The sequence below is a fragment of the Nerophis lumbriciformis genome, linkage group LG13, assembly GCF_033978685.3.
Source record: "Nerophis lumbriciformis linkage group LG13, RoL_Nlum_v2.1, whole genome shotgun sequence".
NCBI lineage: Eukaryota > Metazoa > Chordata > Actinopteri > Syngnathiformes > Syngnathidae > Nerophis > Nerophis lumbriciformis.
In genome coordinates, this window is record NC_084560.2 from 18,574,228 (window position 1) to 18,600,050 (window position 25,823).

General features: G+C 40.2%; 1 protein-coding gene across 3 annotated transcripts in view; it reads right to left on the reverse strand.

Moving 5' to 3' along the window:
• Positions 1-25,823, reverse strand: part of LOC133613779 (dedicator of cytokinesis protein 9) — a 307,269-nt gene that overhangs the window by 40,873 nt on the left and 240,573 nt on the right. For 2 of the 3 annotated variants that reach the window (XM_061971559.2, XM_061971558.2), the window contains exons 38-43: positions 18,916-19,052; positions 16,223-16,338; positions 8,734-8,871; positions 6,702-6,884; positions 1,177-1,290; positions 883-1,098 (exon numbers count right to left, since the gene is read on the reverse strand). In XM_061971559.2, the coding sequence (XP_061827543.1) occupies positions 883-1,098; positions 1,177-1,290; positions 6,702-6,884; positions 8,734-8,871; positions 16,223-16,338; positions 18,916-19,052 (904 nt within the window). The remainder of the gene's footprint in view (positions 1-882; positions 1,099-1,176; positions 1,291-6,701; positions 6,885-8,733; positions 8,872-16,222; positions 16,339-18,915; positions 19,053-25,823) is intronic. The other variant, XM_061971560.2, reaches the window with a different exon arrangement.

The window sequence follows — 25,823 nt, forward strand, 5'->3', positions numbered from 1 at the left end:
TACTAAATCCTTTCAGCAAAAATATGGCAATATCGCGAAATGATCAAGTATGACACATAGAATGGACCTGCTATCCCCGTTTAAATAAGAAAATCGCATTTCTGTAGGCCTTTAAGCTGTACATCAAGCAAGAATGGGAAAAAATTCCACCTGAAAAGGTTCAAAAATGTGTCTCCTCAGTTCCCAAACCTTTACTGAGTGTTGTTAAAAGGAAAGGCCATGTAACACAGTGGTAAAAATGCCCCTGTGACAACCTTTTTGCAACATGTTGCTGCCATTAAATTCTAAGTTAATGATTATTTGCAAAAAAAAAATTAGTTTCTCAGTTTGAACATGAAATATCTTGTCTTTGCAGTCTATTCAATTGAATATAAGTTGAAAAGGATTTGCAAATCTTTGTATTCTGTTTTTGTTTACGAATTACACAACGTGCCAACTTCACTGGTTTTGGGTTTTGTAGTTAAAACAAGAATGGCACTTCAAGGCAAAACTGTCCATAATGGGAAGAGCATCAAGTTGTACACTTCCAGAAGGAACCACCCCCTGCATGATGATTGATTCAGTGCTGTTATTCAGGCATATGCATAACTCCCTGAGAATTGTGAATTACATTTTATATAGCGCTTTTTCTCAAGTGACTCAAAGCGCTTTACATAGTGAAACCAATATCTAAGTCACATTTAAACCAGTGTGGGTGGCACTGGGAGCAGGTGGGTAAAGTGTCTTGCCCAAGGACACAACGGCAGTGACTAGGATGGCGGAAGCGGGGATCGAACCTGCAACCCTCAAGTTGCTGGCACGGCCGCTCTACCAACCGAGCTATACCGCCGAATTAAATAAACCAACCCCTTCAAAAGAAATGCCTCAACTTCTACTACAGACCTCTGACAAATCTCCATTTTTCACATGGATTCGAGCCATGCTGTCCAGCCAGGTTTTTCGGAGCTCCGGTGTGCTGGTGTAAGACTTGGCCAGGCTGTACTGGAGGTCCACCAGCATCTCTGGATCTCTCTCGTGCTCCTTCATCTGAGCGGTCGCCATCAAAACGGTTCGGATACGTTTGGTCAGGTCTTTAACGTCTGACGGGAACGCAGTGTGCTGTTGAGGGAGAAATTGTTTTTTTTTTTTAGCTATGTCATTAATCACAACAAATAATAAAAACAACAGTTTCCTGACCTTCATAGTTCTGTCGCTGTTGGCACAGTTGTTGATTATGGATAAGGAATGCTGGAAGCGGGTACTCCCAATACCGATGACATCAGCTATCAACTGACTTACAGCAATCACCACCTGAAGTGTTGGAACATAAATGAATATCTAAAATGGATAAACACATTTTAAGCGTGAAACATACACAGAGAATGTCTGCACCTTGTGGACGACAACGCAGACGGCAAACAATAAGGAAATATTTGGTGGGGTTTATTTCAGTAATTATAATTAATTATTATTGTTATTAGTAGAGATGTCCGATAAATGCGTTAAAATGTAATATTGGAAATTATCGGTATCGTTTTTTTTAATTATCGGTATCGGGGTTTTTTTTGGTTTTTTTTTATTAAATCAACATAAAAACACAAGATACACTTACAATTAGTGCACCAACCCAAAAAACTTCCCTCCCCCATTTACACTCATTCACACAAAAGGGTTGTTTATTTCTGTTATTAATATTCTGGTTCCTACATTATATATCAATACATATCAATACAGTCTGCAAGGGATACAGTCCGTAAGCACACATGATTGTGCGTGCTGCTGGTCTACTAATAGTACTAACCTTTAACAGTTAATTTTACTAATTTTCATTAATTACTAGCTTCTATGTAACTGTTTTTACATTGTTTTACTTTCTTTTTTTATTCAAGAAAATGTTTTTAATTTATTTATCTTATTTTATGAATTTTTTAAAAAAGTACCTTATCTTCACCATACCTGGTTGTCCAAATTAGGCATAATAATGTGTTAATTCCACGACTGTATACATCAATTGATATCGGTATCGGTTGATATCGGTATCAGTAATTAAAGAGTTGGACAATATCGGAATATCGGATATCGGCAAAAAGCCATTATCGGAAATCCCTAGTTATTAGTTATAATAAATGTAAACCCTGCAGTAATTTGACAAAGAGCAACGGATATGTGCGTTTACTGCCATCTACAGTAGTGTCTACTTAAAAATCTGGGTGGTGTAAAACGAGTAAAACATCGAAACGGTATTTGTCTGACAATTTCTGTTACAATGAACACTTAAAACATTGATAACAAATTCATAAAATCACAAGTTGATTCCATTTGATTGAACAAAAAAATAATCCCTAAAACATCGCAACAACTTTTTACGCAACTTTATGAAAAAGCTGCAGCAAACTCAAGCGTTTCAGTCCGCAACAATCACAAAAAAGGGATTGAAATATGCTATGGAAAATATGCTTTTCGGGAATTCGGTGTGGCCCTAATTGTGTTATGCTCCTTTAAGGAGGAAAGGGGGGGCTCACTTTGTCACAATTTGAAAGCCTTTAATGTAGGGAATTACAAGACATTTATTTCCTTATCAATCAGAAACAAAAAGTATTTCAGCTTGAAGTGAGCATGAATACACATTTCAACAACTACAGTTACAACATCCAATCTGATTGTAATGCTACTCAAAACACACCAGTGGATTTTTCATTTCAATGAGCAAAAACATGCATTTATTTTGGAATTTTGCCTCTCCTTCATAATACTTATGGGAGGCAAGAACACATTTTTTTTTTTTTTGCAGTGCCTCTATTTTGCCTATACAGATCTCTAAAAACATCAGACAAAAACCTCCATCAATGCTGTATATACACCCTTTAAAGTAACAGGCACATTAATAACATTTAATATTTACACATTTTTGTCATTTTAAGCATACGGAGGCGTATTCATTTCACAGACTCACGGAGGATGAGCTACAAGTTCTAGAAGCGTGTCGTGTGCTAAACAGATCCTGCTTTGGTGAAACACGAAGCATCATGCAGCAGCATTGCTAAGTGCTAAACAAGAAATACCAACTAGGAACGTAATAAAACAATCCCTTACTGTACAATGTCTGCTCTCAGTTACATTTTATTATTTATTATCACTTATCGTAATTTCCCCTCGGGGATTAATAAAGTACTTCTGATTCTGATGCAGACTGATGGGATGTAATATCTTACCGTTTAGATCAGGGGTGTCAAACTCAAATACAGAGTGGGCCAAAATGTAAAACTGAACAAAGCCACGGGCCAAGGTTGGACAAATTAACCTTTTAATAGGGACCCTATTATTGAATATTGAACAAGCAAGGCTTATATAACTTTATAGTGACATGCAAAATCGAGTTTCAAATAATAATAATAATAATTCAAAAATATCAATGGCATATCAAATACAATTTAAACAAAAATTGAATGCCTCTTTTCTATTTGCAGCCTTCTGAGGTAAATATCAACATTAACTTTTTCCACAGGCTAATAAATTAGAAAATAAAATAATGAATAAACCAACCATTCAGGACTTTAAACTGCTCAGTTTGCAACACACTGATCTAATCTGATGTGCCCAAGCCAGATACTTGCCATCTTTTCTTGGATGCTAGTTCATTAATGTCGGGGCTCAGGCTTTGAGCTGAGGCAACCCTCATTATCCAACGAAGGTGTTCATCAGTCATTATATCTTGTAGTCCACCTGGACCACAGTCTTGGGGACGTGCTTTAAAGGCACTGCCTTTAACGTCCTCTACGAGCTGTCGTCACGTCCGCTTTTCATCCTTTCTAACAACGTTACGGCCCAGTCACAAGATATGTGCAGCTTCTGTGCGCTCACTCACGTGAATGCAATGCATACTTGATCAAAAGCGATACAGGTTACACTGAGGGTGCCCGTATAAACAACTTTAATACTGTTAGAAATATACCGTAACACAACATAAACACAACAGAACAAATACCCAGAACCCTTTGCAGCACTAACTCTTACGGGACGCTACAAAATACACCCCCCTAACACCCCCCCTCCTCCACACACACACACACACACACACACACACACACCTTGTAGCGTCCTGGAAGAGTTAGTGCTGCAAAGGGTTCTGGGTATTTGTTTTGTTGTGTTTATGTTGTGTTACGGTGCGGATGTTCTCCCGAAATGTGTTTGTCATTGTTGTTTGGTGTGGATTCACAGTGTGGTGCATATTTCTAACAGTCTTAAAGTTGTTTATACGGCAACCCTTAGTGTAACCTGTATCGCTGTTGAGCAAGTATGCGTTGCAGTCACTTGTGCGTGCAGAAGCCGCACATATTATGTGAAGGGCCAGCACTCGTTGGACTGGATGAAAAGCGGACGTGACGATTTTCGGGAGGGGCACTGAAATTTGGCAGTCTCCCGGGAGGGTTGGCAAGTATGAGAATTAGCAGTGAATGCGGTGTTACCGCGGCACCGCCGTTGTACATAATTGGCGGGCCAGCTCTAGTGTTAATTTGATATCGCCTCAAGGGCCAAGTAAAATTACACGGTGGGCCAAATTTGGCCCGCGGGCCAGAGTTTGACACCCATGATTTAGATGAAGAATGAATCATAATTCTCCCATAGGTAAAAAAAACAAAAAAACATATTTGTGGTTTTTCTCTCGCTATCTCTCGGTTTAAGTTGAGTGTCAAAGTTTACCAACTTCTGGGTTTATGGCAACATCCTTCTACTATACCGGTGAGAGGCATGATTTATAATCTTGAATTGATTTTCACCAACTCAGAGGCGTTGCAGCAGCATCAGGTGAGTATGTCAACACTGTAGCTGCATAAGCTAGTCAGCTCTCTGTTATCACGCTGAAAGTAGTGAGTTAGCGCTTATATTAACAATATTGCTAATATCTGCTTAATATATATATATAGACACTATATTGCCAAAAGTATTTGGCCACCCATCCAAATGATGAGAATCAGGTGTCCTAATCACTTGGTATAAAATCAAGCACTTAGGCATGGAGACTGTTTCTACAAACATTTGTGAAAGAATGGGCCGCTCTCAGTGATTTCCAGCGTGGAACTGTCATAGGATGCCACCTGTGCAACAAATCCAGTCGTGAAAATTCCTCGCTCCTAAATATTCCAAAGTCAACTTTATTATAAAAAAAGTGAAGAGTTTGGGAACAACAGCAACTCAGCCACCAAGTGGTAGGCCACGTAAACTGACAGAGAGGGGTCAGCGGATGCTGAAGCGCATAGTGCAAAGACTTTCTGCACAGTCAGTTGCTACAGAGCTCCAAACTTCATGTGACCTTCCAATTAGCCCACGTACAGTACGCAGGGAGCTTCATGGAATGGGTTTCCATGGCCGATCAGCTGCATCTAAGGCATACATCACCAAGTTCAATGCAAAGTGTGGGATGCATTGGTGTAAAGCACGTCGCCACTGGACTCTAGAGCAGTGGAGACGCCTTTTCTGGACTGATGAATCACGCTTTTCTATCTGGCAATCTGATGGACCAGTCTGGGTTTGGAGGTTGCCAAGGGAACGCTACATTTTGGACTGCATTGTGCCGAGTGTGAAATTTGGTGGAGGAGGTATTACGGTGTGGGGTTGTTTTTCAAGAGTTGGGCTTGGCCCCTTAGTTCCGGTGAAAGGAACTTTGAATGCTCCAGGATACCAAAACATTTTGGACAATTCCATGGGATGGCACTTCAAGTTCATATGTGAGTAAAGGCAGGCGGCCAAATATAGTGTATATATATATAATATTCATTGTTGGCAGTATATGGTTATTTTTAGAGGGCTTTATGGGCACAATATATTACTCCACTGGCTGCATTGTTAGCCACCTTGTACTTGCAGTATTTTATGAATTAGAATGCATTAAAAAAAGAAAAACACATGTGTTCTGTTCTTGTCTTACATAGCGAAAAATTGACAAAAAAAGCTTTCAAAAGAAGTGCAGTTCCCATTTAAACAGGACGATGCTCCAGTAACTGTATTATTTGATCATTTACTGTATTTTGTCACATGATGCCGAACCATCATACATCTTACGTGTTCATCACTGTGGGTTGACAACTTGACATATTATTATATGTTGAGGTTTCATAACTTTGTATGAGTCAAACTATTAAGAGTTGCAAAAATATTTAGTAGTTTAAGAGAAGCAACATTAATAGTGCAGAAAACAATCACACTGTATCAGGAATATGATGATCCATTGTGTTTTACTGCTAAGGTGAAAACACTGCGAATGTAAACAATGTCCAATGATAAAATTACATTGAGGTGTTCAAAGTGTTTTTTCATTGAATTTCTTTTTTGCTACGAGACACACAGAGAGTCCGCATTAAATATCATATAATTATATTAAACTGATTTTTGATTTTGATTGGAACGTGTCATTTTGAAAATGCTTAAACGAAATTTAAAAGTATGTTGGAGTTCGGGTGTTGGTGGAGGGAACAGTGATTAAGTCATCTAAATAATTTGTGTTAAAAAGGGGGCAGATAAATATAAGAATAGTATTCTTCCATCTGCTCCTTTCTGATCATGGAAATGTATAAGAAACAAAAAAACAATGAAAGTGTCAACTGTATATGGCTTGTATATATGCATTTTCATGGAAGGAATAAAAAGAAAAATGAAATCATGATGAAAAAAAAAAGATGAAATATGAAGACACAATTCATAATGTTTGAGGGAGATTATCCCACCTGCAAGTGCGTCCGGACAAAAGACTTGCGCCCCGTGTAGTCAAAGTTGCTCTTCATTAGAAAGTAGAGCAGGTGGGCTGCGTCGCTGCGAATGGAGCTCAGTTTGGAGTTACAGCACTTTAGGATCTCATAGCAGAACGCAGCACACATGTCAGCACGGCCTTCAAAAAATGTGCAGGGAAACTGAAAAGACCAAAGTGTCATGAGATGCAACGACGGGGTTGTGACACGCACGCACGCACGCACGCACGCACGCACGCACGCACGCACGCACACACACACACATTCTTGTATTTGTTACCTTCTTGAGACCTCAGAAAAATGCCTCCCTCTTTAGGACCACCCTTTCTCGATATATAAAGATTTGTATTTACAACATTAATAATATATACATACTATGCAAATATAAAAAAGCTTGTTGTGAAAATTTAGTAGGAATCTCACAAAAAAAGGTCACAATTTCACAAGAAAAACTTAGAATATTTGGCAGTATTATAACAAAAAGTCGTCATTTTACTCAACGCAAGACAAAATGTTACAAGAAAAACTGAACATTTGTGCAATATTATGATAAAAGTTGGAATTTTACTCAATAACAGTCGCAATTTTACAAGAAAAGCCTAAAATTTTGGCAATTTTATGAAAAGAGTCGTAATTTTACTCGACAAAAGTCACAATTTTTATAAGAAAACTTTAAAACTTTGGCACTATTATAATAATAATCAGAATTTTACTGACAAAATGATGACAAAAGTCACCATTTCACTCCAAAAATGTCACTATTTTACAAGAACAACAAAAAAATTGGCAATATTGTGGCAAAAGTCAAAATTTTATATGACAAATGTCACCTTTTTACATTAAAAAAGTAATAATTTTACATTAAAAAAGTAATAATTTTACGAGAAAATATTGCAATATTGCAGAAACAGAAAGAATATGAGAAATTGTTCCCAATTTTATAAGAAAGAAGTCGACACATTGTGAGAAAAAGACTGCTTTTAGTTAATTCTTTTTGTTGTTGAATTTTTTGTGTGTAATTGGTTTTTAATCTTCAAGTTATTACAGTATGTCTCTATATACATTTTAATATATAGATTTTTTATTAATTTTGGCCACAAGGGGGAGCATTCAAATTTCTTACACACACTTGTTATTTCATATGTTGGCCAGAGGGGGAGCACTTCAAACTTTTACAGACACTTGTTATTTCATATGTTGACCAGAGGGGGAGCACTTTTAAAACCGACACACAGACAATTAGAAAAATCCCTCCTTTTTTGGGACCACCCTCATTTTGATAGATTTCCCCACCAGGGGTGCAAATGAGATCTCTATTTTTAGTGTTTTGTAATGTGCTTAAGGTTGATGACAAACGAGTCCCGGACCACAGATGGCCCCTGTGCCTCACTTTGGGCAACACAGCTGTAGAAGTTAACTGTTACTGGCCACTATAGTCTTAGTAGCGTAGTGTATTTGTTCATCCTATGGTCACATATGGGACGCGGGTTGTCTTACGTCAGCACCGGAAGTCTTAAAACCAGCTGTTCACCTGGCAGATTTTTTCGGGGGATGAATAGGGAAGTCCTCCTTTAGCTGCCGTCTTGTTTTATCATATATTGCTGCCTTTGCACCTGTCAATGTTTACTTTTGTATGCACATTAAATCAACAAAAAACCCTGACTTTGGAGCAATGTTCACGGACTCTAGTAATTGGCTCTCTATTAGATGTGATGGTTTTCCGTCCAGGGTGTACCCTGCCTACCGCCCGAATGCAGCTGAGATAGGCTCCAGCACCCCCCCCCCGCGACCCCGAAAGGGACAAGCGGTAGAAAATGGATGGATGGATGGATGGGTTTTTCCGTATTGGGACCATGATTTATGTCCTAACTTGTTCACACCTCCTCATATGGAAGCTACTTTTCCTTGTTGATGTCTCAAGAAGGGTAGAAATACAAGAACACACACACACACACACACACACACACACACACACACACACACACACACACACACACACACACACACACACCTTGTAGATGAACGTCCGCAGCGAAGTGAAGACCTGCTTGAGGGCGGTTTCGGACTGATTTATGCGCAGAAAACATAGGTGGACTTCAAAAACCTTCTTCATCAGTGGACTGTGGCCATGTTCGGTGCACAGTTGGGTCTAGGATCAAGAGCACAGACGGATGATAGAACTTCTTTCATTAATAGTCCTGACATAAGTGATACTCTTGTTACTGGAAAATACTCCTACATGTAATACAGTCATCCCTCGCCACAGAAGAACATTCTACACGTTTTTGGCCGATATCTATCATTTGTTAAGCATAGAAATGGCTGAATGAACTGAAAATATCAACACTACAGTAATATCGGCCACTAAATGACACCAAATCAGTCAGAGTGCCTTTCATGATTGTGGCCGCTGTTGGATCAGCATTAGGCAGAATTACTATATTGGATTAATGATAGGCTGCAGCGACCCCGAAAGGGACAAGCGGTAGAAAATGGATGGATGGATGGATTCAAGTTAAAGTACCAATGATTGTCACACACACACTAGGTGTGGTGAAATTACTCTCTGCATTTGACCCATCTCCTTGTTCCACCCTCTGGGAGGTGAGGGGAGCAGTGAGCAGCAGCGGTGGCCGCGCTCGGGAATCATTTTGGTGATTTAACCCCCAATTCCAACCCTTGATGCTGAGTGTCAAGCAGGGAGGTAATGGGTCCCATTTTTATAGTCTTTGGTTTGAACTCACGACCTACCCATCTCAGGGCGGACACTCTAACCACTAGGCCACTGAGCAGGTTTTAATTTTAATTTGTGCAATATTGAATGTAAGACCAATGTATTTGTCAATAAAATACTAGGTGTGCTGAAATTATTCTCGGCATTTGACCTATCCCCTTGTTCCCCCCCTGGGAGGTGAGGGGAGCAGTGAGCAGCAGCGGTGGTCGAACGAGTGTAAAGGTGACTATGTTGGTGTTACTTCATGTCTAGAGGGCTCTCATAATGACAGAAACTGTATTTAGGTCGCAAACAGAATTTTTTATGCTAGAGCTACGAAAATATTCGATTTATAATAAATATTTCCTACTTCATGGAAACTAACAATTAACAGCGATTAACGAGGGATTACTGTATAGTGCCCAAACCATCATGAGTGCTTTTGGATATAGACATTAAAAATGTATATATTCTTTTTTTTTTTTAGATTTAAAATGTTTAACAACACACATCCAGCAGTACGCATTGAAATGTTGGTAATGTAAAGGCTTGTAAAAGACCACACCAAAACAAACAATAAATCAGTGTTTTTCAACCTTTTTTGAGACAAGGCACATTTTTTGTGTTGAAAAAAATCCGGAGGCACACCACCAGCAGAAATCATTAAAAAACGAAACTCAGTTGACAGTAAAAGTCGCAATTGTTGGATATGACTTCAAACCATAACCAAGCATGCCTCACTATAGCTCTTGTCTCAAAGTAGGTGTACCGTCACCACCTGTCACATCACACCCTGACGTATTTGGACTTGTTTGCTGTTTTCCTGTGTGTAGTGTTTTAGTTCTTGTCTTGCGTTCCTATTTTGGTGGCTTTTTCTCTTTTTTTGGTATTTTCCTGTTGCAGTTTCATGTCTTCCTTTGAGCATCTACTTTGTTTTAGCAATCAAGAATATTTCAGTTGTGTTTATCCTTCTTTGTGGGGACATTGTTGATTGTCATGTCATGTGCGGATGTACTTTGTGGACGCAGTCTTTGCTCCACAGTAAGTCTTTGCTGTCGTCCAGCATTCTGTTTTTATTTACTTTGTAGCCAGTTCAGTTTTAGTTTCGTTCTGCATAGCCTTCCCTAAGCTTCAATGCCTTTTCTTAGGGGCACTCACCTTTTGTTTATTTTTGGTTTAAGCATTAGACACCTTTTTACCTGCACACTGCCTCCCGCTGTTTACGACATCTACAACGCAATTACCGTATTTTTCGGACTATAAGTGGCAGTTTTTTTCATAGTTTGGCCAGGCTCCAGTGCGACTTATGTATGTTTTTTTCCTTTTTTATTATGCATTTTCGGCAGGTGCGACTTATACTCCGAAAAATACGGTAGCTACCGGCTGCCACCTACTGATATAGAAGAGTATTACACGGTTACTCTCCCGAGCTCTAGACAACACCGACACTCAACAACAACACATCATTTGCAGACTATAATTACCGTATTTTCCGCACTATAAGGCGCACCTAAAAACCACAATTTTTCTCAAAAGCTGACAGTGCGCCTAATAACCCGGTGCGCTTTATTACGATTCATTTTCATAAAGTTTCGGTCTCGCAACTTCGGTAAACAGCCGCCATCTTTTTTCCCGGTAGAACAGGAAGCGCTTCTTCTTCTACGCAAGCAACCGCCAAGGAAAGCACCCGCCCCCATAGAACAGGAAGCGCTTCACCCGCCCCCGGAAGAAGAAGAAAAAACGCGCGGATATCACCGTACGTTTCATTTCCTGTTTACATCTGTAAAGACCACAAAATGGCTCCTACAAAGGACAAGGATCCGGTTCATAAAAAGACGCAATCTCTCCATCCGCACACGGATTACTACCGTATTTCACAGCAACTGATATTCCTGTGAACTGCACTGTGGAACGGGAGCACGTACGGTGAATATTCGCACCACAGAGAATGAGAAGTCATCCTTCACTGTGGTTCTAGCTTGCCATGCTAACTTCCACCCAGGGTGATATTCAAAAGGAAGACCTTGCCAAAAGAGACCTTTCCAGCCGGCGTCATCATAAAAGCTAACTCGAAGGGATGGATGGATGAAGAAAAGATGAGCGAGTGGTTAAGGGAAGTTTACGCGAAGAGGCCGGGTGGCTTTTTTCACACAGCTCCGAAGGCGAACACACCTTCACTAAGACGGGCAGATAGCGCCGGTCGACATACGCCAACATCTGCCAGTGGATCGTAAATGCCTGGGCAGATAGTTTCGGTCACAACTGTGGTCCGAGCTTTCCGGAAGGCAGGATTCACAGAACTGCTGCACAACAACAGCGACACTGAATCCGATGACTTCGACGAGGCGGAGCCGGCCATTTTTGGATCCCACGCTTGCGCAACTTTTCAATTCGGACACCGAAGACGAAGAATTCGAAGGATTTACGAATGAAGAATAACTTCAGAAGGTGAGCGCTATGTTTATTTTGTGTGTTGTGACATTAACGTTCGAGCAACATTATGTTGCTATTTATTGCTCTACACCATTTTGAATTTTACTATGTTTGTGATTGCACATTTGCGTACATTTTGGGACAGAGTTGTTAGAACGCTGGTTTTCAATATATTATTAAAGTTTGACTGAACTATCTGACTGTTTTTTTGACATTCACTTTAGCGCAGCGTTTTTTTGACATTCACTTTAGCGCAGCGTAGGCGCGGCTTTTAGTCCGGGGCGGCTTATTGGTGGACAAAATTATGAAATATGTAATTCATAGAAGGTGCGGCTAATAATCCGGTGCGCCTTATAGTGCGGAAAATACGGTACTGGTTTGTAAAAAATATTTTTAACCCAAATAGGTGAAAATACATAATCTCCCGCGGCACACTAGTGGTTGAAAAACACTGCAATAGACGATACATATTTCGATAATTTAAAAAATATAAATAAATGAAATTAAAGATGTGTACCACTTCCATGACTACTTTATGTATTCATTATGTGTTCATTTGTTCAAATTCTCACACTCTTTGCACACTTAAGGGTACAAATATTCAAAACATGCACCCCTCCTGTGTTTGCTAATATTTTTCTCACACCACATGTTGGCGCTGTTTTGAAGTATATCCACAGGCTTGACCCTTCATGCCAGTTTGACTTGACATTTCCCACACAGCTTAGTGGCCTCTGTATTCCACACATCGTAACTGAAGGGTGTTTGCCAAATCACCACAAAGTTTGGTAGAAGAGGACTTTGCAACTAATTTCCTCATTTGTCTAGTGATTATACAACTTTGTGGATGTCAGTATTACATGTATTTTCCAAAGCATTTTGGGCCTGATCTACTAAAGTTTTGCTTGCAGACTTGATAGCAAACACAAAGCTGGTCTACTACGCTTGTGCGGAGGATTGCGTCCCTTCAGTGTGAAAAAAAAAAAAAAGAAGCGCAACCCATTTAACGGTCCGTCTTCAGAAATATGCAGAACATGTGCTGATCTTCAGAATGCCCAGAATACTGGGAGGAGAGAATGCAAATATAATCATTTACCACACTCTGTGTGATTTATCAAGACTAAAACTGTTCTGCGGGCGCCGTTTTGCATCTGTATTTAGTACATGTGAAATGTGCGTGCAAACTGTCTGCTCCATTTTATGTAAGCTTGTCAAGATATATAGACTGTAAAAAAATTCAGCAATATCATTTTATAATTTTATAGCTGCTGGATGACTTAAGGGGCTGATTGAAACATACTAAATTGATGAGTTTTTTTAAATTACAATTCTCATATATATGAAAAAAACCTTTTGTAATGTGCATTTTCTTGTGTCTGGAAAATTCCAGCGCACGCTCGCAGTTATTGCCAGAGTCTCTCATGGGGGCGTAGCTTTAGCGCGCTGAAAAAGTGTGTACCGTTGTAGATGCTCAGCAGGACTGCTTCTAAAATGCTCATAAAAAGTGGGACATAATGGTCTGCTGCATGTTTTGAAACATATAAAAATGTCACAGGTAGGACCTGCATGATTACATGAATGTGCTGTAAGTGAGCGTCTCCATGGTGAAAGCTGCGTAGTACACACAAAAACCTCAATTAAATAGGGCGGTCTGCACGAGTTAATAATTGTACCGTATTTTCCGGACCATAAGAACAGGTTTATTCATGTCTATTTTCATACAAAAGGCGCACCGGATTAAAAGGACTCATATTATAATTTTTTTTCTAAATGTAAAAGACTTCCTTGTGGTCTACATAACATGTAATGGTGGTTCTTTGGACAAAATGTTGCATAGATGATGTTTTACAGATCATCTTCAAGCCGCTTTCTGACAGTCGCTTCAGGATGCGCTGTTTTGTGGGCGGTCTTATTTACGTGGCTCACCTTCGACAGCGTCTTCTCCCCGTCATCTTTGTTGTAGCGGTGTAGCGTGCAAGGACGGGAGTGGAAGAAGTGTCAAAAGATGGAGCTAACTGTTTTAATAACATTCAGACTTTACTTCAATCAATAATGGAGCAGCATCTCCTCATCCGTGGCTCACTAGTGCAACAACAACGCCAGAAATAATTTCCCGTGAAAAACCGTCCTACTAGAACTCTAATAACTAAAGTTCCTTGGGTGAATAATGTAAACTCACTACACCGGTATGTTTTAGCGCTTTCATGGTGAGTTTACTGACAGATATAAGTAAGAACTTTACACTACTTTATATTAGAAATGGCAACAGCGGAGGATGAATGTCCCATAACAAGAAGATAGAGAAAAAAAGAAGCTTATCTACTACACTGGCGGACGCGAGCAAATTTTCAGGACTTATGCAGATCCCAAATACAGATCAGCAGGTACCAGAAGGTAAGAAACATTGGTTTTGCATAACATTGCAAACCAAAACGCCAAATAATATGTCTGCTAATAGGTACCATTTTGCGGTCCTTATACACACACACCACAATAATCCTCGTATGACTGACTACGGTAGCCATAATGCGCCGACAATCCATCAAGCGGTGCGGCTTCAAAGTCGTACTAAAACATTTTAACAGATTTTTGAGCGCTGTGTGTAATTTTCTACAGTATATTTTCAATGGAACATTTAAAGTTTTGGTGTGGTTTACTGGCGCCATATTGCGGTCCACACACATCTCTTATGTGTGACTGCCATCTACTGGTCACACTTATCATTACACCATGTGCCAAAAAAAATTGCTTCGAGGTTCGGTAAGCACAACCAGAATTATTCCGTACATTAGGTTATAAGGCGCGCTGTCGAGTTGTGAGAAAATGAAATTATTTTTTAAGTGCGCCTTATAGTCCGAAAAACACGGTACATGCAGTCTTAGTAGATCACACGCAACATGCACACTAATAGCACACACAATTTTATAGTTTGCACACGGAGTACAGCCCGTGATTTGGATCTTAGTAGATCAGGCCCTCAGTGCACAACTGATAGGAAGCGCCACATTTGTACACTGCAAAAACTGAAATCTAAGTAAGATGAAATATCTCAAATAAGGGTGATATTTGCTTATTTTCTCTCTGATAAGATAATTCTTCTCACTAAGCAGATTTTATGTTAGAGTATTTTACTTGTTTTAAATTATCTCAGTAAGATATTACAGATTGTTGTTGAGATTTTATGACCTATATTGAGTAAAACATGCTTGAAACTAGAATATCAAATGTTGCAAAGCTGTGTCATCAACACTCAAGTATAAAACTACTTTTTTAAAGTAATCATTTCTTATTTCAAGCATGAAATAAAAATCATGACTTTGTCACAATTGTGTCTCATAATTAAAACAGGTGACAGCCAAATGGACTTTGCTGTTATATTTTCAATTAAACAATAGAAAATACGTACTCTTATAGTAGTACAGTTGGCACAGTACAGCAAACTGACAGTTAATATTTAAACATTTAACATGTGACATTTCTAACTATTTTGAACAGAAATAGTTCATGCACATTCAGATAAATTCTTCAAAATTACAATTAAAAAAAAATGGTTGGGGGCCGAGCTGTAAATATATATATATATATATATATATATATATATATATATATATATATATATATATATATATATATATATATATATATATTCCTTGCGCTCTAATTGACTGAAGGAGCACGCACTTGACGCGATGATGTCATGTTGTCGATGGGAAAATGCAAGAAATGTGATGCCGAGCGCATATCATTATGTCAAGATAATGGCACTAGCATTTACTTAATTTAAGAACATTTTTCAACATATTGAGAAAAAAGGTCTCATATTTGTTTTTTACTCAGTGGTTGAGTGGTTAGAGTGTCTGCCCTGAGATCGGTAGGTCGTGAGTTTAAAGCCCCGGCCGAGTCATACCAAAGACTATAAAAATGGGAGCCATTACCTCCCTGCTTGGCACTCAGCATCAAGGGTTGGAATTGGGGGTTAAATCACCAAAAATGATTACCGGGAGCGGCCACTGCTGCTGCTCACTGCTCCCCTCACCTCCCAGGGGGTGAACAAGGGGATGGGTCAAATGCAGAGGACAAATTTCACCACACCTAGTGTGTGTGTGTGACAATCATTGGTACTTTAACTTTAACTATCAAGAAAAGTGCACTTGTTATTAGTGAGAAAATACTTATTTTAAGGAATTTTGGGGTTCAGTGAGGTTAGCTAATTTTACTTGTTTTGGAAAGTCTTGACAAGCCAAATTTTCTTGTTCTATTGGCAGATAATTTTGCTTAGTTCAAATAAAATACTTTTTTTTTTTTTTGTCTTGTTTTTGAACACTGACACTTTGCAGTGTACATCTTATCTTACCTTGAAACTCATGATAAAGACACTGAGGGTGTCCAGGACGGTCAGGCACACCTCAGTGGCGATGTTGGCCTCCAGCACCGAGTGGTTCAACACATCTGCATCCGAGTGACTGTAAGCTAAGAAGAGCAGACGGCTGTAGTATGTTCACATACCATTTTAGACACAATAAAAGGTGACACAATGGGAAAAAAAAGCTGCACTCCCTGTCATGAATGTGTTATTTGACTTTTTGCTGTTAATTGACAGGCTACTTTTTGGACAAAAGGGTGCGAACTGGAATAAGCACATACACATCTGGCAAGCTTGTCATGAGAAAATCAAAGTGATGTTAAAGTTAATCGGGCTAATTCAACCCAGGGATCAGAGTTTGCTATCAGCTTGCCATCTTGATACATTCTTACTAGAGATGTCCGATAATATCGGACTGCCGATATTATCGGCCGATAAATTATTTAAAATGTAATATCGGAAATTATCGGTATCGGTTTCAAAAAGTAAAATAAATGACTTTTTAAATCGCCGCTGTACAAAGTGGTACACGGACGTAGGGAGAAGTACAGAGCGCCAATAAACCTTAAAGGCCTACTGAAACCCACTACTACCGACCACGCAGTCTGATAGTTTATATATCAATGATGAAATCTTAACATTGCAACACATGCCAATACGGCCGGGTTAGCTTACTAAAGTGCAATTTTAAATTTTGCGCGAAATATCCTGCTGAAAACGTCTCGGTATGATGACGTCAGCGCGTGACGTCACGGATTGTGGAGGACATTTTGGGACAGCATGGTGGCCAGCTATTAAGTCGTCTGTTTTCATCGCAAAATTCCACAGTATTCTGGACATCTGTGTTGGTGAATCTTTTGCAATTTGTTCAATGAACAATGGAGACAGCAAAGAAGAAAGCTGTAGGTGGGAAGCGGTGTATTGCGGCCGTTTGCAGCAGCAACACAAACACAGCCGGTGTTTCACTGTGTACATTCCCGGAAGATGACGGTCAAGCTTTACCATTGGCCTGTGGAGAACTGGGACAACAGAGACTCTTACCAGGAGGACTTTGAGTTGGATGCGCAGACGTGGTACTGTGAGTACGCATGCAGCTGCAGCTTCCAAACATTTGAGCGCTTGCCCGTACGTGCGTGCCGCTATGTGCATGTCACGTACGTAACTTTGGGGAAATATATGTGCTGTATGAACTTTGGGGAGGTGAACGGTACTTTGGGCTGTGGGATTGAGTGTGTTGTGCAGGTGTTTGAGTTGTATTGGCGGGTTATATGGACGGGAGGGGGGAGGTGTTTGTTATGCGGGATTAATTTGTGGCATATTAAATATAAGCCTGGTTGTGTTGTGGCTAATAGAGTATATATATGTCTTGTGTTTATTTACTGTTTTAGTCATTCCCAGCTGACTATCAGGTCCCACCCGCCTCTCACAGCATCTTCCCTATCTGAATCGCTCCCACTGCCCTCTAGTCCTTCACTCTCACTTTCCTCATCCACAAATCTTTCATCCTCGCTCAAATCAATGGGGAAATCGTCGCTTTCTCGGTCCGAATCGCTCTCGCTGCTGGTGGCCATGATTGTAAACAATGTGCAGATGTGAGGAGCTCCACAACCTGTGACGTCACGCTACTCGTCTGCTACTTCCGGTACAGGCAAGTCTTTTTTATCAGCGACCAAAAGTTGCGAACTTTATCGTCGATGTTCTCTACTAAATCCTTTCAGCAAAAATATGGCAATAACGCGAAATGATCAAGTATGACACATAGAATGGACCTGCAATCCCCGTTTAAATAAGAAAATCGCATTTCAGTAGGCCTTTAAAGGCACTGCCTTTGCATGCCGGCCCAATCACATGATATCTACGACTTTTCACACACACAAGTGAATGCAAGTCAAACTTGGTCAAAAGCCATACAGGTCACACTGAGGGTGGCCGTATAAACAACTTTAACACTGTTACAAATATGCGCCACACTGTGAACCCACACCAAACAAGAATGACAAACACATTTCGGGAGATCATCCACACCGTAACACAACATAAACACAACAGAACACATACCCAGAACCCCTTGCAGCACTAACTCTTCCGGGACGCTACAATATACACCCTCCGCCCCCTCCCACCTCAGCCCCAACCCCGCCCACCTCAACCTACTCATGCTCTCTCAGGGAGAGCATGTCCCAAAATCCAAGCTGCTGTTTTGAGGCATGTTAAAAAACATAATGCACTTTGTGACTTCAATAATAAATATGGCATTTTTTTCCATAACTTGAGTTGATTTATATTGGAAAACCTTGTTACATTGTTTAATGCATCCAGCGGGGCATCACAACAAAATTAGGCATAATAATGTGCTAATTCCAGGACTGTATATATCGTATCGGTTGATATCGGAATCGGTAATTAAGAGTTGGAGAATATCGGCAAAAAAGCCATTATCGGACATCTCTAATTCTTACCATGTTCTACAGATATTCCAAGAATACTTGAAATCTTTTTTACACTGAAAGCACAAAGAAACTTCAGTAAGAGACGTGTCACAATGTAAGAAATAACTAAAAGAAGTCATTTTTTTGGAAGATAGCGTTCCGGGTGATGATGATGATGATGTTGTTGAAAGCATGAGCAGGCAGGCGTTTTATTTCAGTGTTTTGGATGACAAATAGTGATTAGGGAGCACTTACTGTGGTTAAAAGTGTATGCGTTATCCAGGCTGCTGAGCTGCTGTAAGCGGGCATGCATCATCCCCGCCCTGTTACGGGACACGGGCAGAGTCTGAGACTTCCGCTCATGCGCTACGTGTCCTGCCCCGTCCTGGTTCCTGATGAGGAGACCGGACAGACATGGATGAGTGGCTGACAAGCAGGTTAGGATGACTCTTGCACACTTGGTTACATTTTTGAACACCAATCCGGAAGTTCGGGAAGCCAAAGCGGGATTTTAAGTCATGGCAGAAATAACCTCAGAATCACAGCGTGGTGTAGTGACTGTATAAGAGTCAGTCAGAAGGTAATGGACATGAACATCATGGCAATATTGGAATCACTGAATAAATACACTATATTGCCAAAAGTATTTGGCCACCCATCCAAATGATGAGAATCAGGTGTCCTAATCCAGTGTTGTTCAACCTTTTTTGAGCCAAGGCACATTTTTTGCGTTGAAAATATCCGGAGCCACACCACCAGCAGAAATCATTAAAAAATGAACTCAGTTGACAGTAAAAAGTTGTCGTCGCAATTGTTGGATATGACTTTGAACCATAACCAAGCATGCATCAATATAGCTCTTGTCTCAAAATAGGTGTACTGTCACATCATGCCATTTTTTGCTGTTTTCCTGTGTGTAGTGTTTTAGTTCTTGTCTTGCGCTCCTATTTTGGTGGCTTTTTCTCTTTTTTTGGTATTTTCCTGTAGCAGTTTCATGTCTTCCTTTGAGCGATGTTTCCTGCATCTACTTTGTTTTAGCAATCAAGAATATTTCAGTTGTTTTTATCCTTTTTTGTGGGTACATTGTTGACTGTCATGTCATGTGCGGATGTACGTTGTGGACGCCGTCTTTGCTCCACAGTAAGTCTTTGCTGTCGTCCAGCATTCTGTTTTTGTTTACTTTGTAGCCAGTTCAGTTTTAGTTTCGTTCTGCATAGCCTTCCCTAAGCTTCAATGCCTTTTCTTAGGGGCACTCGCCTTTTGTTGATTTTTGGTTCAAGCATTAGACACCTTTTTACCTGCACACTGCCTCCCGCTGTTTCCGACATCTACAAAGCAATTAGCTACCTGCTGCCACCTACTGATATGGAAGAGTATTACACGGTTACTCTGCTGAGCTCTAGACAGTACAGACTACTCAACAACACATCATTTGCAGACTATAATTACTGGCTTGCAAAAAATATTTTTAACCCAAATAGGTGAAATTAGATCATCTCCCACGGCACACCAGAATGTATTCCACGACACGCCGCGGCACAGTGGTTGAAAAACACTGTCCTAATCACTTGGCCCGGCCACAGGTGCATGAAATCAAGCACTTAGGCATGGAGACTGTTTCTACAAACATTTGTGGAAAGAATGGGCCGCTCTCAGGAGCTCAGTGTGAAATTTGGTGGAGGAGGAATTATGGTGTGGGGTTGTTTTTCAGGAGTTGGGCTTGGCGGCAGCACGGTGGTAAAGGGGTTAGTGCATGTGCCTCACAATACGAAGGTCCTGAGTAGTCCTGGGTTCAACCCCGGGCTCGGGATCTTTCTGTGTGGAGTTTGCATGTTCTCCCCATGACTGCGTGGGTTCCCTCCGGGTACTCCGGCTTCCTCCCACCTCCAAAGACATGCACCTGGGGATAGGTTGATTGGCAACACTAAAATGGCCCTAGTGTGTGAATGTGAGTGTGAATGTTGTCTGTCTATCTGTGTTGGCATTGTGATGAGGTGGCGACTTGTCCAGGGTGTACACCGCCTTCCGCCCGAATGCAGCTGAGATAAGCTCCAGCACCCCCCCGCGACCCCAAAAGGGACAAGCGGTAGAAAATGGATGGCTGGATAGGCTTGGCCCCTTAGTTCCAGTGAAAGGAAATTTTAAATGCTCCAGGATACCAAAATATTTTGGACAATTCCATGCTCCCAACCTTGTGGGAACAGTTTGGAGCGGGCCCCTTCCTCTTCCAACATGACTGTGCACCAGTGCACAAAGCAAAGTCCATAAAGACATGGATGACAAAGTCTGGTGTGGATGAACTTGACTGGCCTGCACAGAGTCCTGACCTGAACCCGATAGAACACCTTTGGGATGAATTAGAACGGAGACTGAGAGCCAGGTCTTCTCCATCAACATCTCACCAATGCTCTTTTGGAAGAATGGTGGAAAATTCCTACAAACACACTCCGCAACCTTGTGGACAGCCTTCCCAGAAGAGTTGAAGCTGTAATAGCTGCAAAAAGTCATATTGAACCCTATGGGTTAGGAATGGGATGGCACTTCAAGTTCATATGTGAGTCAAGGAAAGGATCCAATGGTTCCCAAAAAGTTGGAAGCATAAATTTGAAGGTCAAAGGGGGCTAAGTAACATGTATCCCTACAAAAATATTGCCATGAGATTAATGTTCAAGTTCAATATCATACCTGTCAACATTTACACTTCAAAATAAGAGGTATTTTCTTATAATGAGGGAAATTTGGTATTTGCAGGGCTGATTACCTACTGTGGTGGAGTTTTTGATAGATTGATTGAAACTTTTAATAGTAGATTGCACATTACAGTACATATTCCTTACAATTGACCACTAAATGGTAACACCCGAATAAGTTTTTCAACTTGTTTAAGTCGGGGTCCACGTTAATCAATTAATGGAGCCATCTTAGTTTACTGGCATGCTTTTATTTTGGAGGCCAGACGTTACCAGCTAGGACAGGGGTGTCAAACTCATTTTAGCTCAGGGGCCGCATGGAGGAAAATCTGAACACAAGAGGGGCCGGAGTATTAAAATCATGGCATTAAAACTACAAAAATAAAGACAACTTCAGATTGTTTTCTTTGTTTTACTTTGGCCAAAAATAGAACAAACACATTCTGAAAATATTAGAATTAAAATATAGAAAACAAATACCGGCAGCAGTAAAGTTTAGATCCATGAAGGAAAGAAGAAAGTGAATGAATGTTTATAACTGAATACATTTACATATGCATAACAATGTGTTTTCCTTTGTATTATTTTTGTTAATGAATATGGTAACATTTATGACAACCTTTTTCCAAAACACAACATAGAATGTGAGATAACAAGATAATGCATACATTTATAATTTGTTTTCAAAATGCTTACAAAAAAGGGGGACCCCAAAAATGTACTGTGGGACCCCATTTGGAAAATTCCTACTGAATGAGTATTGGTGCGTGCAAAACAGCAGCAGGCGGCTGTGGCCTGCGAGCCGCTTCTAATACTAATCAAATATCATCCCGGGGACCATAGATCATTCATTCACGGGCTGAATCTGGCCCACCGGCCTTCACTTTGACACCCCTGAGCTACAGGATGTGTTTCGTTGATGTTTCCCGAACCCACAAGTTCAGCTGCTCCTGCAGGAGAGTTGCCAGATGTATGACAATTATGTGTCCGCCCTGAGATCGGTAGGTTGTGAGTTCAAACCCCGGCCAAGTCATACCAAAGACTATAAAAGTGGGAGCCATTATCTCCCTGCTTGGCACTCAGCATCAAGGGTTGGAATTGGGGGTTAAATCACCAAAAATGATTCCCGGGCATGGCCACCACTGCTCACTGCTCCCCTCACCTCCCAGGGGGTGATCAAGGGTGATGGGTCAAATGCAGAGATTAATGTTGCCACACCTAGTGTGTGTGTGTGACAATCATTGGTACTTTAACTTTTTAACTTTAATTATTTTAATTGTATGATAATTTCACTCTTTTTACTATCAACAATTCCACAATGGAGAATAAGTTGAGCCCTCCTTCAACACATGGCTATGACCAAAGACAAACAGAATACTTTCTGCACTGCGCCTGATGTTGTGCATCATACGTCTTTCAGCCAAGTGAGGGCGCTCTTTTGCCAGTGGAAGCTTTTTTTTCCCCCCAAAGTGCTGCTGATTTAAAAAGGTGAAACTGCCATACCGATTTTAGAGGCATGAGTTTTAGCTAATAGCAGTACTCATCCGATATTAATAAAAATACATACTTTTATTATTTTGGAGAGTGGAATCTTAGAAAATGTTGAGTTGAGTTGAGTTTGAGTTTATTTGGAACATGCATGCATACAATATGATACATCACAATTTCCAGTTTGTCTATTCAACATGTTGGAAAAGTAGTAGGAAGAAGCAGAGCTTATTTAATCCTACCCCTTTTCTTTTACATAACAGTTGCTAAAACTTTTGTTCACTTCCTGTTCTCAATTTATTCTCAATGTACTCCATAAGTAATCACAATAAAAATAGATAAATAATACTCGGTGAAGTAAGTAAAATTAATGAATGGATGAAATAAATTCAGAATGTTTATCATGGTTCTTCTTCTTTGTACTTTGGTAAACACTTTAAGTTTGAAGAGTTTCTTGAAGTGGATCATATTAGTACTTTGTTTGATTGCTTTGCTTAATCCATTCCATCATTTAATTCCACATACTGATATACTGAAGGTCTTAAGTGTTGTACGTGCGTACAAATGTTTTAAATTACATTTTTCTTTAAGATTATATTTGTTGGATCAAGTGAAGTTAGAGAAGAACGTAGGTGTGGAAAAACAATAACCTTTTGGTAAAAAAAAATTACATACTTTTATCATTTTGAAGTGTGGAATGTTAGAAAAGATTTCATCAAGTGAAATGACTCAAATAGTAAGTACATTATGACAAATGTACTCTGTGTTGATTCTGTTTTGGTGAGACCTAAGGATCCAAATAATTCATCAAATTCAGATCACGACACAGGAAGTTGAATGATGTGGACACGTTTGTTACTTTGTTCACGCTTGTTAGTGTATACGCTCTAGCCTTGGAGTATTTGTATGTGGAAGTAATATGAAACTATAATTATTTGATACTCCTTGATATTGACAACATTGTGTTTTAGAGTGCATTATTGTTCAATTGAGGACATTTATTATGTATGTCGAGCTTGTGTGCTTAGCTATTGTGCACAGTAGCTGCTTTGATTGATTGATTGAAACTTTTATTAGTAGATTAGCACAGTACAGTACATATTCCGTACAATTGACCACTAAATGGTAACACCCCAATAAGTTTTTCAACTTGTTTAAGTCGGGGTCCACGTTAATCAATTCATAGTAATCTATAGGTCCTAATAGCCTATAGGCCAGACCTGGGCAAAATATGGCCCATTAAGATTGTCAATCCGGTCCGCCGGACGTTCTACATAATTTTTTTTGGACCTTTAACATCAAAAGTGTATTTGCCATCAGTGCTGTGTTTAAATGACTTGAACTATAGAAAGTATTTCAATGGTCGAAATCTGCGCTTTTGAGTGTTATAGGAGTTATTACGGTAATCTACATCACAGCGGCTCAGACCAGGAACAAAGCAGAGTGGGCGGGGCTTGTTTTCAAGCTTTTACTTCTCAAACCAGCTCCTCCATAGTTGTGTATCTTTTACAATTAAGCAAAACACAACAAAAATAAAAAAAAAAGAGCAAAATATGAATGCAAAGTGTAAAAAAAACAAAAAAAACTACAATATGATATATTATCACTTTTATGCAGAAATTTGTTGTAAAAATCTGCTTCCGTATCTGTTCCTGACACATGTGTTTGGGGCTGGCTGCTCTGAAAACAAACCCCGCCCACTCTGCTTTGTTCCTGGTCTGAGCTGCTGTGACCTAGATTATCGTAATAACTCGTCTAATGCTCAAAAGCGCAGATTTCAACCATTGAAATACTTTCTATAGTTCAAGACTTACGGTCATTTAAAAACTGCACTGCACATCATAATGGCGCCGACAGTTTTGATGTTAAAGGTCTAAAAAAATTATGTAGAACGTCTGGCGTGCCGGATTGATATATACTATACACTAACTGGTCCGTGGTAATGTTTTACTGTAGCAGATGGTCCTGAACAACATCGGTCAGAATAATTGTATCGAAGTTATCACAAAACTTTGTGTTACATTGAGTTCAGCTCGCCCTGCGAGAGGACAAAAGCTATCTTTGACCCTACCAAGCAGAAGGCTTCTGAAACTCCACTGTGTAGGATGGGAAGTGACATGAAGGTGTCGGTTTCTTTGATGTGTTGTAATCCACAGGAAGATTTTGTCTTTACCCGAGATCTACAAAGCAGAGAGGAGGCATGGCCTGACCTCCCTCCAGGCACCTTTTCTTTGAACTGTTTTACGACCTTTTCTTAGAAATGTTTTGTAACCAATGGCGATGGCTGTTTACGACCCCCGTCCCTTTAGAAACAGCTGTTGCCATGTAATCAGGGAAAGTCCAAATAAAAGAGGAGACGTACAATCTTTCGTCAGAGCGCAGTGAGACACTGTGCAAGGGTACAGGTCTACGCGTTTCTCCTCAATTGAGCCAAATTGAATCCTGTCTCTGTTCAATTCCTTGCTTCTTGTCTTGTTTGATAGATGTCATCAGTGTTTGAACCTGACAACATCAAATTGGGTACAATAAACTTCCACACAATAGGATAACTTCCGGTATGATAATTTGTCATTTCCCAACACGGTCCGGCGGTGCCGGGGGAGGAAAGGCGAGAAAAACCGGAGGGTTGACAGGTATGACAAATGTACAGTAAATTCATATTGTGCAGCTGTATGACAGTGGCGTCAGGTTTGGCGTGCAATGACGGAGTCACACGGGACACATGCATGTCGTTATGGAAAAAGCAGCCACTGCGAGTTCAACAAAAAGAGAGTCGGGGGTCATGCATCATGCAGTCGTCCGCACCCATAGCTTACCCAAGCAGGAGAGGGCAGGAGCCGGCTTTTAATTCATAGTGTTAAACTTGCCAGCGTTTTAGGTGAGTAGAAAAACATTGGTGGGGGAGTTAGAGAGAGACAGACAGCAAACACCCAAAAGCCCCGAGTAGTTGAGGACTGGGAGAGTGCGAAGTAACATTCACTATAC